Consider the following 18526-nt stretch of genomic DNA (forward strand, 5'->3'; position numbering starts at 1 on the left):
TGTAATTGATTGATTAATTGCTATTTATATACATACGTATACCATAGAAATTGCCTCGGCTCTCGTGCATTAAAATACAATTAGTACTTAAAGTTAAGAAATACATTTTTATAACAATAAACTATATAACGGTTTTGCCCGTACCCAACGTATGTTAATAAGCACTGTATGCTCATCTTGAAAACAATAAAATAATTAAGCAATAAAGAGAATTAATTTCAGTAGCACTCAAAACTAACAAAGTGACAAATTACTTGGTTTCATTCGTAATTCGGAATTAAAATGGTACAGTGTATTATGAAAGCCTACAAGCACAAGTCTGCAATGAAGTGGCTGGAACTACAGTGAATGTCACGGCTTAGAAAAAGTGTCATTAACTTCGTAGCTTTTCTTGTCTTGGACTTTGTAAGGACCCATTTTGCCAGCAGATTAATGCAGTCAGAAAAAAAAAGACCAAAAACAATTTTGGCCGTTTGTTGTACCCTCACTCGTACACATTTTTGTTTCAGTCATATCAAGATAAAATAGCTAAGGGTATTTTTTTATGAAGATAAAAACGGTTTAAATCGTAAAACTAGGTTACAATACTGTGGCGTTTAAGGACCGCAATAAAAAGTGATAGAAATGTTTTGTTTTCGTTCGCCTTTGTTCATTTTATGTGGTACACATGTGAAGTTAAAGACCAGTTTTCGAGTAGGCCTATGTCCATGGATGCTTCACCGATATTTGCTTTGGTGTTTAATTCTGTGTCTCGTGATGACAATAAGTCTAATACAGCTCAGACGTGCATGTTCGGACAATAAGGACATTCTAAGTTGTGGCTTCGAGAGTCACTTTCCTGAAGCGTTTTTTTTCTACGTGATCATCTCAGTTGCCACGGAGTCTCCATTAGGTAGGCTATGCCAGATATACGGCTCAGCTTACCAGTAATGGTGAACGTACAAGTTCATGTCCGCAAGTAAGCTGTGAAACACGATTTTCGTATTATCCATCCACAAGGCTAGGCGTTTGCTGTCTTGCCCGTGATTCCCGTTACTCAGTAGTTTGAGACCGTCCGTACATGCCTTGTAGATGAGGTAGTCGTTTTTCTTGTAGTTGTAGCGGTCCTCTATAACGCATCTGTTGCCGTGGAAACGAAAGACTGCCTTCAAGAATCCGAGTTTGGTCATGTAGTGCGCATGCACTGAGCCATTGCGCGCGTTGAGGTACATCCCGTCGTGGGTCCATCCTGGAAGGTCACGCACGAGCAAACCGCCATTAGCGAAGCAGTTGTCGATCCACGGCGTGCTTGAACGTTCAACAAATGCCCCGACGGGGAGGGAGAACTTGGGATCCCCGGACTTGGCACTGCGAACCACTAACATGCTGGGGCCCGGTCCGGCGTGGTGCAGGCTCGCCACGATGCCCCGACCGAGCTTCAAGGACTGGAGGCGCCCAGAGCTGGCGCCGTGGCCGGTGGACGCGTGCACGCAACGGCCGCTCCCCGCGTCCCAGACGCGCAAGTGGCTATCACCGTAAACGGCAACCACAGTCTGGTCTCGGTAATCCACATCCCTGAGCTGGGCCCCGTCAGGGGAGGCGAGGATGTGTCGGCAGATTCCATCGCTGACGCCCCACACCCGAATCTCGTCGTCGCGCACCGCTCGGCTGACCACCGTCTCACCGTCAAAGAAGATGCACTCGATGTCTGCCGTTTCTTTGTGCCCTTTCATCTGGGGGAGTTCCTGCCCGTCTTTAACACTGAATGCCCGGATCAAACCCCTCGCGCAGCCGACAACAACCATGTTCCGTTTAACTTTGAGCGTGTTTCCCTGTTTACTTAGGGCTACCTGGAAGACATGCGCACATGTACCTCTCTTGACGTCCCATACTTTGATGGTACCGTCCGAGAAGCTCAGAGCGAAAAAATCGCCATCCCCGTCAGCGTATCGCGTGTATAAACGTCCGCCCTGCCGTGCCTTTTGCGCAGGGCCGCCATCATCAAAAACCTTCAAAGTGGCGACATGGCAGCGGCTATTCTCCCAGTTTGACTCCAGATGCTGCGCTTTCAAGTAAACTTCCTTCCACTTACAAGTACGGGCAATGCCTGTCGGGTTGTCTTCTGCAATGATCGAGTCTATTTGGAAGGCTTCATTCTCGTGCGGTCCGCTTCCACCTCCCGTTTGCCGCGGTTCGTACGGTTCCTCCTTGGTGATGTCTGCCTCGGCGCCGTAGTAGTGTTGCCAGCCGTTTCCGCGACACAGAGGGCGCCACAGGCAGTCCTGATTGACTACGCAGCGCCACCGACGACTGCAGACGGCTAGCCTGCACAGATCCGCTGGACCGAGGTACTGGAATATCGCCTCGAGTAATTCGTAAGGTAGATCCACTGGGTCATTGCCGGGGGCGTCGGCCATGTTGGTTGTACGAAGTCTTGGCCCTATCTCTCCGCACTTATCCAGGTTATAGCATAATATCCTGAATTCAGAAAAGATACAAAGTGTACACAAAATGATCGTGCAGCGAACTGTGCTGCAATGGGACATCGTGTTTCCAAGTGGTGCATCATTTTATTGAGCAGTAATACTCTTTTTAGGTGTTACAAGAAAAGATAAATAATAACAGAAAACTTACCTTATGTTGTCCAAGGTATGAAGTCAAAATGGAACGCTGTGTTAAACCGTGTCAAAGCAGACAGCCAGGCCGCTGGCTACAAATAAATTGTTCTGACTCGCGAAGTGTGGGGTATGTGACAATGATGCGATTCATCGTTGACGGTGCTGCCCTCATGCACTTCAGCCGGGCCCCCGAGTCTTTGTGGCGGCTGCCAGTAGCTTCGCTCTTGCATTTTGCACTGCATGTACATGACCATGTCATGCATAAAGGTAAATGATACGCGATCACAGTGCACTGTTTGCAATATAATCTAGGATGAACTCCACATCGAGCTTCGTCTCGAATAATTCATTGCTGCAGTTATCACGAAGCCATCTTCATGCAGTAGGCTAGGCATGGGCGCTGAGAGCGCGTGGGACGCCTATGCACAAAGCGATGAGCAAACTATACAAAAAAGACCGCTGGCATCAGTCATGCAAAGAGGTATAGAGTTGATTCACGAACAAAGAGCACATCCTGTTTATCTTCCCCGCCCGATAATTACAGCGGACAGCAACAAAGCAACTATAGCCCTAGTCACTTATACATGTGCACATACTATAGGCTGTTCTTTCCCAAGCATGAAGCCGGGAACCAACGGTCCACTGAGCACCCGGGGAAAGCATAAAGTGTGACGATATAATTACAGAGGCCTTCTACGTGTATAGAAACACTTAAAATATTGTCCATGCAGAGTACACCGTGAAAATGTTTGGATAATAGTGCTACTAGGTAGCATGCATGCAGGATTGATCACGATGCTGATACGTCTGTCTTGTTCCCTGTACACACATTGGCAGCAGTAATTCAACTCCACACAGAAGAGAACAGCCTATTTTCTTTTCCTTCCAGCCTCAGTTTGGTTACCTAAGGGTGCACCCTGGTAATTCGGCCAGAAATATGTCTGCCAAGCTTATTAATAAAAGTTATACACTCAAAATATTCTATATTAGAGAGTCCTGAGGGCCATGAAATTGAGGAATTGGAGAAATATGGCACTGAACCCCTGGCCCGGACTCTGGGCTTCAAATTCTGAGTAATTTGGATGCAGTTGGGTCCGAAAATGGCACTATTTGGCCATTTTGCAGAGGGATGGTTTTTCAAAATGGCTACTTTTCTGGGCAGGGACATTTTCTTCATTTTAGGGGTGGTCTGCTACTGGTGAAAATTTCTCAAAAATTCATTGGTCAACCCCCCGAAAATTGAAAGGAAAATGAAAGAGGACATGTGGAACATCATTTTTCTGTGCAGCCTGAACACCTGTGAGAGTTGTGAGTATTTTTAAAATATTTGTGAAGTATGGGGATTTATCACTGCTGTCTATGGGAATTTATTTGTAGTGGTGCACCCCTAAGAAAAGCAAGATGGCTGCCCCCGATAGAGGGCTATGGGCTTCATTTACGAACGCATCGTTTTAAGTGCAGCGTGTGGCACGTGGGCTCTATGAAAGACGGTATTTACTGGCATATTGCTCGTGATCATGTAACGGAGTGAGAGCAAATTTGAGGAAAGGTTAGGCCTACGCGGCTCAAAGTCATGTGATACCGGCCTTTTACAAACTTGGATAAGCTTTCAACTTTGGTGTATCGAAGCACATAACTTCCACTCTTTATTTTTATATCTCCCCTCAGTGATGTTCATTCAATAAATTTCCCACCCAGTGCAACTCTGTACGTAATTCGCAAACCCAAACCCACTTGTGTATAAACGGCTTTTCACCGGCATTTACACGCCGGCGAGTCGAGCAGTTCATCGACCAATTGATGTGGGGTGGCTCGATTCATCAAAAGTATATGTGTGTATGCTTTGCAAACCTTTACCAAACAAATCGTTGCTCAAAGAGCTGGATTCAACCAAAATCCTCTTAAATAGAATCGATTATCATGAGACAATATACAGAGCTGTAATTTAGTTTCTAAACTCTAAAGTAAATTCATGTAATGTGGGTATATAAACAAAATATTTACCTACAGATAAACAACCGCCAAAAAACCTCAAGCGCAGTATTAACGAGGCAATTTTAACAACTGTCCATATACCGAAATGATTATAAAATCCTATCAAGTTCAAGATTCGGTAGCATTTTGGAGTTACATGTATAGACCTTCCTTTTCTAACGTCACGAGCACAGTTTTGCCAACTTGGTTGACAAATCAATGGATACAAAACCTTAAGAATAATTCAAAAGTGTTTTAAAAACTTCATGCTAAGACTGATGAAACAAAATGATAAAACTAACGGTCGACTTTCGGCAAACTTCGGTCGTCCATATACAAAACGACGTTTAACCTTGTAAACAAAAAGGTTCCTAAAAAGTTGCCCGTCCGTCTCTAGAGAACGACGAAAGCACCTACATTGGCCAACAGATCGCCCTCTATCGACTTTTTTTATCTGCCGCCAGTGCCTTTTGCAATGAAATTGTGACTGATATTGTATCATAACGCCCCTATTCCTGCCTTTAAATTTGAATGCAAAACGACGAAGCTCATTCGTTTTTGTTTTTGTTTTTATCTCGGCTGAACGCGCAATTTGTGAGCTGGTTAGATAAAACCTAGCTGTAGCGGTAAAAGTGGCCAAACGCTAAAGGCAATGACGGATGTCAATAGAAAATGGCTGTCCGAACCAAGGAAGCTTTAATCCAACCGTAGTACAGTCTATTAAAGCTCTGGCTAGGATAATAATTATCATAAATCATGATTGTAGACTAGAATGGTCATTATTTTGGCGTACGATGCATCCAGCACGTGAGAACGATGTCACAAACCGGTTATCTAAGTGGGTAGAATGCTTCCTCGTCTGTCCATGATTTTTTTTTTTTTTTAAAAAGGCGGGGTTGAGAACCAGTCACGAAATGCATGAACCTCTGGCATATTCATGAGTTAGGAAGCATGCGCATGGAGTCCACTGGAAAGAGGGTTCTTTTCACTGTGACCCTTCAAACTCTCGAGAGACGTCTAGAGATCGAAGGCACGGGGATGACGTCTACATCGTCATCCGTGACGTCAGTCCGGGTCCCAGGTGTTGTGAAACCGTTGTTGTTGTTGTTGCCACCGGTGCTGTGATTGGCGTTGCCAGGGCGACGGAGGAAGATGCAGAATGGGGCGTAAATGAAGGTGATGACCGCAATGCCTCTCATAAGCCTAAAGAGATCATGAAGATAGTTCACGTATCCTTAGTTATCCTTCTTTCTTTTCGCCCAAAACAAATCACCCCCCACATTGGCCGAAACAGAAAACATTCCATTGTAAAATCTTATTTTAAACAGGTTAGGAAGAGGTGTGAATGAATAGACTATGCACAGTTGGTGGCTTATTTCGATTTCGTTACAATTAAGGTACAAAGGTTTACTTTGCCTTTGCCTTAACCTTTCAATTCCGCCATAGCGCATAACCACTATCACTCTGAAAACGTCCGGGTCAGATTGACCCAGAATTGAGTCCCATTCGGTATGACCCTTTTCTGGGTCAAAATGTGACCCCTTTTCGGGTCACATTTGACCCTTTCTGGGTCATAATTTGACCCGGAAAAGGGTTATACCGAATGGGACCCAATTCTGGGTCAATCTGACCCGGACTTTTTTAGAGTATATAGGAGCAATAAAAATTTTGATATTGATAGATGAGAAGTACACTGTTATAGTTACTATATAGAAAATATATTCTTACCATTTAAACCCAATGGCATTCGTGAGGAACCCACTTATACTTGGTCCTGTCAAGTGAGAACATAATATGCTTGTCAAGAGCTTTACGGTTAAACGTTACCACCCTGGTGATATGATATTCTTGTATAAAGGCTGCTAGAATGTGACCTTAACTTGTATCAGAGTTATATCCATTTCGTTTGCATTTGTAGAACAGATTTGATTGAATGCAAAATCAGTGTTCCTGGTCTTGCCTTCTGTACATATTTTATACTTTTTGTGACAATCCTGTAGCTACTGATGTGGAGAGAAATAAAACATCAGTAACAACAATCCTCTTATGAATATGGGCCATGTCTCGATACAAATAAGGCATTCACTCACCAATAGCACCCCCAAGACAAAAGGCAAACGTGGAGATGGCTGCTGCGCCCCCATACGCCCCCTTATGGCGGACGTCAACTCGGGAATTCAACATGGCGGTCATTGTACTGTCCACTGTGCCTAAAGGTTTAAGAAACAGGCTATTTGTTGTTGATTGATTTCTAATTGTAATGGCTTACTTTCGTAATTTATGAAGGCATGCATGAGTGAAAAGAAAATTAACCATTTAGTCATGGGCTCCGAGAGAGACAAAGAGAGGGCGCAATTTTCCAAACAACGGAGGCTCCTTTGGTGGGAACTCCACTTTGCTGGTTCAGGAACAACTACGAGATGCATGTGTCGCGTAGGCGTCGCTACGAACAAACTGAACACTCCCCACCAACATGGTTCCTTTTAACCGGTTAGGGTGCTTCTGCTCAAGGCGGATAAGCTGCCTCGGCTTTCTTTGCCGCTTAAAGCTTTGTCGTAAATCGCTCATGTTTCCTGACATGCCTGAAAGCCTGAAAGTAGAAAATCTTACCAAAGCCAAACCCTATGCCAACCATAGGGCCAGTAAGTTCCAGGAAGGTGTCGGTGTATGGAACCTACACGGTAAAATAAGGACAGGAACTTGATCAGGTCAAGAAGCTTAAGCACACTGGTCCTTCACATCGGAACTTTAGCCAATCGGCATAAAACTTAGTCCTCATTATACGTGACAAAACTGAGCCTGCATAGGCCTAATCTCCAGTTTCAGTTACAACTGAATCTTCACATTCTTCGACCCACCTTCGGTAAACTGAAGTGGACAATATCAATGCCGCCATAAACAAACTATACCATTTTCAATACTTACGGCTGCAACACTCGCTGCCAGTGCCACCAAAGCAAACAGCGACAATGACCACCTATCAAAAAAAGAAACGAACAAAACCAATACAAGAGAGTAACCTAACCATGAGATGGCCTTTTCTATAGGAAGTTAAGATCCACAGTGTGGGTAGATGTATAAGCTAAGGTACGCACTATAGCATCTGTTTAGTAACTTGCCTCGACAAATCTGAATATATCGTGCATGAATATTAAGTTTGCAACATGGTGATGCGGCTCTGGCAGACGGGGCTTTGTTGAGGTGCCCACCGCCAGTCAACAGTTCAATTGTAGCACTATAGTTCTGTAGTAGGAGTTGATGCTTACCTGCCGAGTTTGTAGCCTAGATATCCCATGAGAGTGCTGCTGATGATGTAAGACAGACCAGAGGGCAGAAACACAGCTCCTGAAATGACATCAACATCGAGCTACACCTTTTTAAAGCCAACCACTTTTTTTTATAGTACGGCATCTGCGATATGGGGCAACACCAAGAAAGTGGGGTTAACAAAGGGTAAAGGCGTGAAGGAGGGCGCTGTTTCCTCAAACTTCCTCATGAATTCTGGAAAAATTTCCTCAAATGGAATGTCAAACTTGGTTCCTCCTCCAAATATTGCTCACAAACTACTGTTCGGCCAAGAACTTAGACCTAGAGCCGAACATCAGTTATTCTCGGAACTAGTTTGAGAAAAGAAAATGGTCAGAAATTTTCGTGCACAAAACATGTCACGTGCCGCCAATTTGAGAGCTCTGTCGAAAGAGTGTTTATCAGTACTAAACTGTAATTTTTGTCAAAACAGCGAATGCAGGGTCTCTCTGTTGTCAGATATGTCTTGTCATGTCTAGTCAGACAGCTCTTTTGACTTTAAGTAACCATTATGTATGGAAAAATAGCTGCGTCAATATTTACCAAGTTGCCAGGCGTCGGGCGGCGGATGGATATTGTGCCTCATCCAGACGGGCAAAGTAGGCTCCAGTATTGCCGATACGCCACTCCCTATCATTAGGGCACCTATTCCAATGTGATAATTCATGAACGTGTAGCAAATGAAAACAGAGCAATTATGTCTCTTCTACTTGGAACAAACAGCATGACGTCTGAATCAACATTGTTATGAGCCCCAAGCTGGACCAAGAGAGGGCGCAATTTTTCCTGGCAACAGAGGCTCCTTTGGTGGGAACTGCACTTGGCTGTTTACAAACAACTATGAAATGCACGCGTTGCGGTCGTATCGCTATCAACAAATGAACACTCCCACCAACACAGCTCTTTTCAACCGACAAGGGGGTTGTCTCTGCTCAAGGTGATTGTTTTGAAGAAATTCCAACAGACATGTTGAAAACATATTTACTCGCCATTTGGTATTGTGAGTTGCAGACAAGGAAACTCACCGGCAGCACCCAGTATGTACGGATCAAGGACGAGCTTGTAGAGCGGAGTTTCCTTCTTTAAAACTTGGCGTTGCTTGGTGCGAGGATTGAGCGCCAACAGCTCCAAAACTACATTGACAGGTAAAAACAAAACGCAAGGCACGCTGGCCATTAGCATCTTGCAGATTTAAACCCACGAATTCTGCACGGTCTCAGTGATTTTTACGAAATCTATTCTTGCCTCGGCTTCGTCTCATTGTGTTTGAATTCTTGAAGTGCATTTTGTTCAGGAAAATACTCAGTACGAAGATTACTTCAATAAAAATCTATCACAAAAATTGTTTCTACGGGAGTCGGAGTTGTAGCCTGCTTTGGACTGGCGGCGCGTTTCCAGCCCTTTCCACTAGAAAGACTTTGCCAGCTGCGATATCAACAAATGAAGAGAAACCTTCACTGACCTCCAAGCCCGACGAAAAATCCAACCAGGATCAGGAACGGCGATTCTTTGCCGAGAAAGTCGTAGCAGATTCCGCCCAGTGGAGGTCCAACTGCGGCAAAATGGACAAGAGTAAAAGTGCTTAATGTATTTACTTCTTGAGAATCGAAAGACGTGATTTTTGAGAATTCTAGGGCGAGGCTGCACATAAAAGTTTGGCTGTTCCGGCTGGCGGTAATAAAACTCACAGGTTCATTTCTGTGGGAAATGGACAGCTAGCAGTTTGCATCAGCGCGGGGTCTGTTAGTCCTCGTCCACGTTACAAGCACGCACTCTTGATCAGGTGGCATCTAGCTACTGAAGTTGCCATGTCCGCTCAGAGCGGGAACAATAGAGGGCGCAATTTTCCTAGCGACAGAGGCTTTTCTGGTGGAACTGCACATCGCCGGTTAACAAACGATTCCGAAATACACGCGCAACGTTTCCTTCGCTACCAACACGGTTCGTTCAACCGATGAGGGGGTGTTTCTGCTCAAGGCGGAAAAACTCAAACCTTTGGACCTCTTTATTATGTAGAAATCGGCTTACTGAGATTTCCTGCCGCAAATCCACCGATAGCGAGGCCTAGCGCGAAGCCTCGCTTCTGCTCGTCGGTCCGGTACTTGTACGCTAACAAACTAAGGCCTGGAGACAAAGTGAAGGGCAGACAATAATATGATTTTACAAATTAAGGTCATTCTGCATGGAGGAGACTACGAGAAAAGAGGGGAATTTAGTTGCAGTCTCCAGCTCTTCACCCAAAGATGTCAGCCAAGAGTGTTTGCAAACCGCCGACCTGACGTTAAACGGAATCACAGTTTAACGGAAGGGCAGGGGAAACCAATGCAGACACGAACATGCATTCAGTTAAAGATTTTCAAACATTTCGTGTGCCGTTGATTTTGATAAGGGCGCCGTACAGGACTTCGTACGCATGAAAGAAGAGAGATCTGAAAGCTGGTGTTAACATTTTTCAGACTAATTTTCAACCTCTGTTGCCCGTACCTCCTATTTCGTTGAGCGTTGCTCCCACTCCGTGGACGATACGAGCGGTAAGAAGCGCTTCGTACGACACACCAAAAGCAAACACTACCACGCAACAACCGAAACAATGAGAGAAAAAAACACCTCATAATTTAAGGATGGTTCATTAATAACCAGCGTGCTTGTTAGTACAACACAAGGGATCTCTACAGGGTATGTGAAAGATTTGAAGTGCAGTTGACAGATTTTATCTGCAATCATAAAATCATCCCTACTCTTCTCTCGGGTTTAATTTTCTGCACAAATAGCGCTCTTAGCAGACAAGCATAAAATGAATAAACACAAAGCGTTATGCAGAGTGAAGATTTCTTGAAGTCATCGAGCACTAAGTCGTGAAACATGGGGAGAATCGACTGTTCTGTTGTGCCTAATATAATGAAATAAACAACATTCTATTCAACAGAAGGAATGTTTGGTTTTTTTCATGTAGGACAAAAGCGCAGAGGACATGTCCCTTCTTCTCCGCCCACCCAAGACTCAAAACGTAAGCTCAAGCGGTTGAGATTCGAAACCAAATAGGTGAAGTTGGACTGACTGAAACGGCTGGATTGAAAGACAAATTGGACAGAGAATGAAGCAAGAACTGACCGAAGCTGGATGCGATCATGATGGCACATCCGGACAAGAGCAGAAGGGCGAATCCAATCCTTTAAGGGAAAAATCACAAAGTCCGCATGTATGTGTGCTTCGTCTGGGACAGAACGAGCAGAAGAAATATTATGTATCATTGAGATAAAAGAACAAAATTGAATAGGCCTGATTCAACTGGTTACCAATGGCGGCTGTTCGCCAACTTACGCTACCAGGCAGAGCTACTTTGGAGAACAAGACTACGCAGACGAATGAAGTCAAGTTCTCCAAGGTAAACCATCTACTTGATAGTTACTTGTGGGCAAAAGATCCCACGAAAGGACTGAAGGCGATCCGCACGATGAACTTGGACGCAAACAGGATGCCAGTCTTGGGAACGATTTCCTCTTCGCACTCGCTCTCGATAGAGGGCGCCCCTAGCTCTCCTGCCTGGGTACTCGGAGCTATCAGATCTACGATAAGGTAAAATGCATGCCAAAACCTTTCACTTCAATAGAATTTGCCAATTGTATTGTCACTACACAATAACAAGCGAGTCAAAGAACACACATGTAGTGTGGTATCTACAGGTTTTCGGAAATAAAACCCACGAACCCTTTTTGTTTCATAAGTGTCTACACTGGTATCGTTGATGAAAAGTGCACACCATTAAGAATGTACGTAGCGTAATGTAAAAGATCAGAAGTATACCTGAAGATGCACGTGACGTATTTGTGACCCCACTACCCACGTCAGTGGCACCAGGATATTCCGTTACCTCGCCCACTAAGGGCGTAACCGTCTCCACGTGGACAGGGCTCGCGGAAAAAGTGGTTGGAGTCCACCTTACCAGGGGTGGCTCGGTGGAGAGCACCGTCTGGGGCGTTGATTCTTCGTTGATCGCTTCTAGAGCATTCGTCGTCATCGCTCGGCATTCTGGGATGGATGCATTCAGTCCTGAGCATCTCCCTTGGACGCAACGGTTCAGGAGATAATCCGGAACTATTGGAACTGAAAGATATTATTACAGTTTGATGAACTCGACAGTATTGGTAAAAAGCAGTGATTATTCACTTTAACAGACAGACCCTACATTTAGAATGCATTGAGAACTGTATAGGCCTATGTTAATTTCACCACAACACAAAATAGCAGCGCTGGGTAATTCTAAGCGTTTTATTCATCAAGCTTGGTTTATATAAGTCTTTCGGCCTATCCAACAAAAAGTGTGAAGTGAACCGAAAGTTATGTGTCATTTGCCGCGTTTGCGGATGAGTTGGTACGATTTGCTGTGGTCTCCAAATGATGTTTTTGGAAGCTCTGGTGTCAACCAAAAGGATGACAATAGATCAAACAACAATATCAAGCAAACAAACCAAAACCAGTAATTTACATTTTCTTGAAACTTTAAAAATGTTTATCACATGACTAACGATAAACCAATCAAACTAATTTGTGTTATCAGTTCTGATTTTTCTTACAAATTCTGCATGGAATTCGCGGTCATCCTTTACAGAGCTCCAGATTCTTCTACATTATTTCCAGTACACCAAAAATCGAAACAAACTTGTGAAAATTGAGCATGTTGTTGCCCCAAATCTCGACGCTAGATCATATCTCGAAATCTGCTCGGCTCTGCGGGCAGGGCAGACGGATTGGGCTTGTATTTTAAGCGGTCCAATTCTATTGACAAGTCCCTACAAATCAATCACATTTTTCAGAGATCCATAGAACTGCCAGAGGGATAAGGATTACCGTCGTAAGACCCATACTTTCAGGGCTGCATCACAAGGGACCGACTTTATGGTTGTTTGAGTTGGCCTAAATCAAAACTGTTCAACCCTTTCAAGTAAATTATACCAAGGCCTACATCTCAAGTCAGCTTAGGACGAGAACTGGAGCAACTCATATTGACATCTAAATAGAGTCTTTTTTATTGAGGCGGTCACTTTGGGTCGGTTACTCAAAATCTTACTAGCGTTTGTTCAAAACAAGCATAATGTGGTAGCAATCATTAGTGATATCATCTACTGGCATTTTAATGGTCACGTGTTGTAGGCCTGTTATCAATGAAGCCTCATGTGTAAGCTTCCTCGGGCAGTGATTGGGCGGAACTTAAAAGTGGTTGAAGTTTGCCGTAAAGACACGTTGTGGACGGTCGCATCTATATTCGATACGACGTCAGGATACCATATTCACGACCTCGTATAGGACTGCACTGCGTGGGATAATTTCGTGCACGAGACGCGGTTCTTTGATTGCGCATGCTCTGTGCCAATTTTGAAAGACCACGGGAGATCGATTGCGGACTGAGCGTACTCGTTCGGTGTTTGCGAACGGTTGATTTTCATAGTCCGTCGGTCAAGCCGCACTTCATTCAACACTTGTCGTCAACGCATGGTCGACATCACCTTGAACAACAACCAAATTAAAAAAAAAATCGCCCTGCCTCAAGGCCGAACGCCCAGTTCCAAAACTTCACCATATTTTCATCAGCAGCGCGGCTGCCACAAAATCACTCGCGTCCGCCGTGCGATCCAACATCTCCGCCTTGCTGGTTCACACGAATACCTGCGTGGCACAATGGCAACAGAGACCATCGAAGCACTTGCATTTTCGCCGCATTAACCCTGCAGACAACAGCGGAGAATTCTACCATTGGCCGGCCTCCAAAGCAAACATATAATTTCACAAAGTCGCCACTCTGTAGTCAGGTCCCGACGCCCACCCGCTGGGATGGAACTATTGTGCCGCATAATACCGAAATACTTCGGCGGTGTTCCCTCTTTTTATTCTGTAATGCCTCTCTACTTTCCTTTACTTTTTTTTTAATCCTTCTCTCTCCAGACTGTGACACTGCGGTCAGTGGCTTGACATTTAAGCTTCTCCCCTTTCTGTTTCGCTCACTTGCAAAAGACAGTGTTTGTTTAATCGACAGAAACCTGCAAACGAAAACGAGCAAACTTTCAGCGAAATCTACAGCTACTGTACTCAAATTTTCTTGACAGATACAGCGTATATTTGCAAATTTCAACTTCCTTAGGACCAACACACCATTTCAAATGTTTCAACAAGATAACTGCACCTGTTTAATAATATAATATTACAAATATTCTCCATACTTTTTTCAAAATGAGAGATTATGCCGTCATTTTGTAAACTACGACATTATTCATTGTGTGTAACAAAGAAAACGGTGTATCGTACACCGTGGAACAAAAGTATCTCAAACTTTCCGCAAACCGTGATAAAGGCCGCGATAAGACCATGAACAAAGTATTTTCGGGTCATTCTTGTGTCTAAGAAAGCTCCTGTACAAAAAAAAAATCGGCCTTTCCATTTCATGGATTGAGGGCCTCATGCAGTGAAACAGAGGCAAATTCACTACCGCGGAATACAAAATGGATGTACATGTACACATATTTTACACATCGATTCATCTTTTATACCCTTAAAATGACCTTTTTTTGCGCGGGGCATGTTTTTTCAAGCCGTCTCTAATTTGTGACGGGATAAGATGCGGCTCATTTGCTTCCTAATTGGCGATGACTTTGGTTTCACCCCCGTCAGTGCCGTGAACAAGCTTGTCGATCTCCCCGAATAAAAAAAATCGAGACGACGGTCGCTGTCAGCCTAACCACGTCACGCAGGCGTGCTACAGGCATTCAATGACGAATGACAAGTTCTACTTGTAAACACCGGTTGTAAAAACTGTAAGCCCTTAAGGGGGGGCTGAGACTGCACAATGCAACCTCATAGTACACATGTATTTGAACATTTTTGAACATTTCGATCACAGTAACAGCAAATGCCGAGGTAATCTGCGAGTGCAGAGCGTCTCCTGCTTATGCCAGTTCACATAAGCGTACATTTATATGGGAACAGGTGTGCGCTGTTTTGACGAATTGTTGACAAGAATGGGGCGATATAAAACGAGAGCGGAGAAATGGGTTACTTTGCTGTTTGGCCGAGACGCCTGGGGGCGGGCTTGTCGAGGCACCGAGGTCAGTTCCCATAACTGAGAAAAGGAACATTACATTGAGGGGATTGGCTTCCTTAGCTTGTGGGCCAAGATTTCAGAGTAGAGAAAAAGGACACGTGAGATTTAAGAAGGAAAAGAGAGAGACCCCACTAGCTATACGTTACCTGACCTTCACGGAATACGAAATGCACATTTGACAGTCGTGGATTTTTCTTCGGGCACTGTAACGTTGCAGAGGAAAGTGGGGGTAAGTGGGTCATCGGGGCAACTGGCCCACTCTTAGACAAAATTAGATTAGAAGGTTACGACATTGACCAGTTGCGTTTAAACGACTTTATTTATTTTTTCAGAGTTTAAGCTGAACATAAATTGAGGCCCAAGTGAAAAATATAATGATATAAAATGATTATATAAAATGAAATGAAATGAAGGATAATAAAAATGTCTAAACCAACTAACTCCAAACTTAGCTTAACATCCCAAAAACCAGAAATTACCTGATTGGAGGAAAGGCATAGGAATTTTCTAATTAACTTTCTAAATTGAACTCTGGTGCTTCTAAGATAATTACGATTGCCAATTTCAGTGTTTTATTATCAATTTACTCATTCCAACATTCATTTCGTACTCAGGTTTTAAGGTTTTATGATGTGGTCCACTTGCCCCAGGTATGGGACTAGTGGTCCACTTTTGCATGAATTTTTAATGAGTTGATATTCGTAAGTTTTATTAATGTAATTGATTTCAGCAGTTTGCAATAAATAAACAAGTGTTTTGGTCATGTTTTAAGAGTAGTTTTATCCTTTTCCTGGATTTTTTTTAATGTGGTTAGAATCGAGAATGTGCTGAAGTGGTCCAGCAGCCCCACTTTCCCCTACTGTCCTTGTTACTATGTTGTCTGCCGATATGCCGATTATTAAATATTGAGGTGTATGTGTAATTCATTCACGTCTTCGTGGGCAAATGTTTTCGTATTTGTCACTCTCGCAATTTATAACAATATTCATCAAAATAGTGCAAGGATATAGCAAAAAATTGGGTTCTTTTTCTTTCAAAATTTGATAGATATACATGTATCAATAATTCATTGTAGGTTTCTTAAGAGTCCGAGCTGAAAGTAATAATGCAAAAGGCCATCTCTGTTTCGGCGCAAACATCGTCGCATCCTTCAGATTCTTAAGTTCGACTGATCACTGCGACTCGCAGCGGGCGGTCCGTCCGGTCTCATGTCAAGATTCCCCGCCAAAGCGTACGGTGGTCCCGGCCCAGTAACCCTACCGCGGTCCACAAAGCTCGCCGGTCTGCACAAGGTTAGACCGGTTCGTAATCAATATTATTCTTAAAAACGGACATGGTAGAAGCTTGCTTAAAAAGGCAAGGTTGGGTCTCGGATTAAGGAGGATTTTGGAGGTGTCACTTTAGTCCGAGAGGCGTGGCAGAAAGGTCTGCTAAGTGCAAACGAGGATTTAAAGATAACACCGGTCGTTTGAACATCAAGAAAACCATGAAATTTAAGCATAAAATTAATGACTGTTCATCACAGATAAAATACTTATCCGTGTTTACATAATTACACAGATCACAATGCATGGAAATAAAGTCAAATCCCTTTTAGCATGGCCTTGGAACTTACCAAATTACCTTGTTAAAAGAGACTTTGTATTATCAAAAATGAAAACAATTAATATAAAGATTTGGCGTGCACGATTTTTTATTATACTTTTTGTTGTTGTTATAAGCAGGATATTGTATTAATGATGTTCTGGATTCGACAGCATATTCATTCACCAAAGACTAATGAAAGTAAATGAGGACATTCGACTCACCGATGACCGTCATGAGAGTTTCGTCCAGCAGCAAAGCCAAGAACACCACGAAAAGCACCATGCCACGTGACCTCCAAAAGCTCCTCTTTTCTCTCAACTTGCTCCCCTCTTGTTCGTTGTGGGCCGGCGACCCGGCGGTGGTGATCAACACTCCGTCCTCGCCGTGGACTGAGCCGTTGCGGCCGCTCCTCCGGTCCCTTCCTCGCTGGCCCATTGCCGCCTGTGCGATCGCGCTGGCGCTGAGTGGCTGGTCTGGCAGACTCGTGGCCCGCGCAGCTGCCGCGTCTCCTTGCTGATCGTCGCTTGGATCCTCCTTGCCGACTGACTTGCTTCCTCGGACGTCTCCGGACCCCTCGGCCATCGTCCTCCGGGGGTTCCCGTCCGCCGATCAGCAAAAGGCTAATCAAATCCGACAGCGGCGGGGTGGACCTGTGATGGGAGACACTAGGGGGGTGTTTTTCGGCGGTACGAGCCAAGTTGGCCTCCGCTGCGCTGCCAATTTAGCAATAATACTGACATCGCTCGCGCGCGTACGTACCAAGGATGCGATCGTGCAGCAAAGTTACGCAAAGGACGATCAGCCTCTCAACATGAACTACGGTTCCAATGACGTCATTACTTTCCACAGTGCTGTGATTGGCTGATTCCTAATCGTCTCATCACATGCCGACTTTTATCACCGGAGCTCAAGTCCGAGTTCAGGTGAGGGCACATTAGCGAAATACTCGAAGGGCATTCCCAAATTGTTAACAGTATTTGTTTCAGTTGCAACCCAACAAAAGCTCAGGTTAGCTTTGGAATCGGAAACATTGACAAAGTTTTGAAATCTTCGTTGTAGGCCTACCCTTTCTGTGCAAACACCGGACATTAATTTGGCCGTGATGTACAGCTATATACGTAATTATTTACCGTGTTGGTTACAAGAGAATTTTGTTTTTCTGAAACTCTTGAATAAACTAGTACGACACGGTCACCCATCGAGACAAGGTCAATGATCCTCAATCGTTCTCGTTGCATCTCCGATCCGATGAAACCACGCGGCATGGCCTTGTGAAAATAAAATTGTGTTACAGGTAGAATCTGAAACAATTATCAACGGTTCGTTTTTCATGAGAACGGACGAGGGGGCTGCGTTCTCACAGAAGGCGGACTGGACGTTGCCTTTCGAGCACAGCAAAAAAGTGACGTGGTTGCACGTATAAATCTCCACCCTGATAACAACACCAACACAATCCGTGACGGACACATAACATTTTATCAGTCACGGCCTTGCAATGGAATTTCAACATATGCGACACCTCATCTAGTTATCAGAGTGTTCTGAGCAAGTTCCACGGAGAAGAAAAGATAACTATCATTTTTATTTTATCGTGATTGCATGGAAAGGAATGTTTGTAAAAAAAATCAAAGGCGCAATGAAGCAGGTTGGTTATTCGAAAGACAAAATGTCTGTGAAAAGGCAGCACGAGATCGGAGGAAAAATGCATTCAATTCTATTAAGATTCTTATATCACATCTGTTTCTGATTAGAGCTCATCCATGTCATCATCGCAACGTCAAATTAGATTAAGCGGGCCTTTCGTACGGAATGTACCGTCATCTATGGCGCCGCAGACGGGGGGAGGGGTCCTGTCATCCGGTCCATTGATCCGTTGCCGCTCCACGGTTACGAATAATCACTTCCCTTCTGGTTAATCTTCAGCACCGCTGCGTTTTCTCCACTCAATATGTTCACCAGATCAAGCTGA

General features: G+C 44.2%; 2 protein-coding genes across 2 annotated transcripts; both read right to left on the minus strand.

Annotated features, from left to right (window-relative positions):
• On the minus strand, positions 1-4124 carry LOC110973561 (uncharacterized). Its single transcript, XM_022224461.2, has 2 exons — positions 2614-4124; positions 1-2457 (listed from the first exon to the last, which is right to left on the minus strand). The coding sequence occupies exon 2, from the start codon at positions 2394-2396 to the stop codon at positions 921-923; it is 1476 nt and encodes a 491-aa protein (XP_022080153.2). The 5' UTR covers positions 2397-2457; positions 2614-4124; the 3' UTR covers positions 1-920.
• An 87-nt stretch (positions 4125-4211) lies between these two features.
• On the minus strand, positions 4212-17942 carry LOC110973534 (synaptic vesicular amine transporter-like). The gene is made up of 15 exons (XM_022224415.2): positions 16779-17942; positions 11682-11981; positions 11287-11443; positions 10989-11047; positions 10362-10445; positions 9906-10001; positions 9340-9429; positions 8903-9010; positions 8421-8522; positions 7838-7916; positions 7497-7548; positions 7182-7245; positions 6662-6781; positions 6300-6345; positions 4212-5774 (listed from the first exon to the last, which is right to left on the minus strand). Exons 1-15 carry the CDS (start codon positions 17137-17139, stop codon positions 5570-5572), a joined length of 1923 nt encoding a protein of 640 aa, XP_022080107.2. The 5' UTR covers positions 17140-17942; the 3' UTR covers positions 4212-5569.
• Between the last annotated feature and the right edge of the window lie 584 nt (positions 17943-18526).

This window comes from Acanthaster planci, linkage group LG17 (assembly GCF_054643075.1).
Source record: "Acanthaster planci isolate LZ-2023a linkage group LG17, COTS_SCS, whole genome shotgun sequence".
NCBI lineage: Eukaryota > Metazoa > Echinodermata > Asteroidea > Valvatida > Acanthasteridae > Acanthaster > Acanthaster planci.

Bases quoted from the DNA above. Each gene is read 5' to 3' on its own strand.
- LOC110973561 (XM_022224461.2), bottom strand. From the start codon at position 2,396: ATGGCCGACGCCCCCGGCAATGACCCAGTGGATCTACCTTACGAATTA.
- LOC110973534 (XM_022224415.2), bottom strand. From the start codon at position 17,139: ATGGCCGAGGGGTCCGGAGACGTCCGAGGAAGCAAGTCAGTCGGCAAG. The intron at 7,549-7,837 runs GTAAGCATCAAC...TTTTTTTGATAG, and splicing joins CTAGGCTACAAACTCGGCAG to GTGGTCATTGTCGCTGTTTG. The intron at 6,346-6,661 runs GTGAGTGAATGC...CTCACTTGACAG, and splicing joins TTGTCTTGGGGGTGCTATTG to GACCAAGTATAAGTGGGTTC.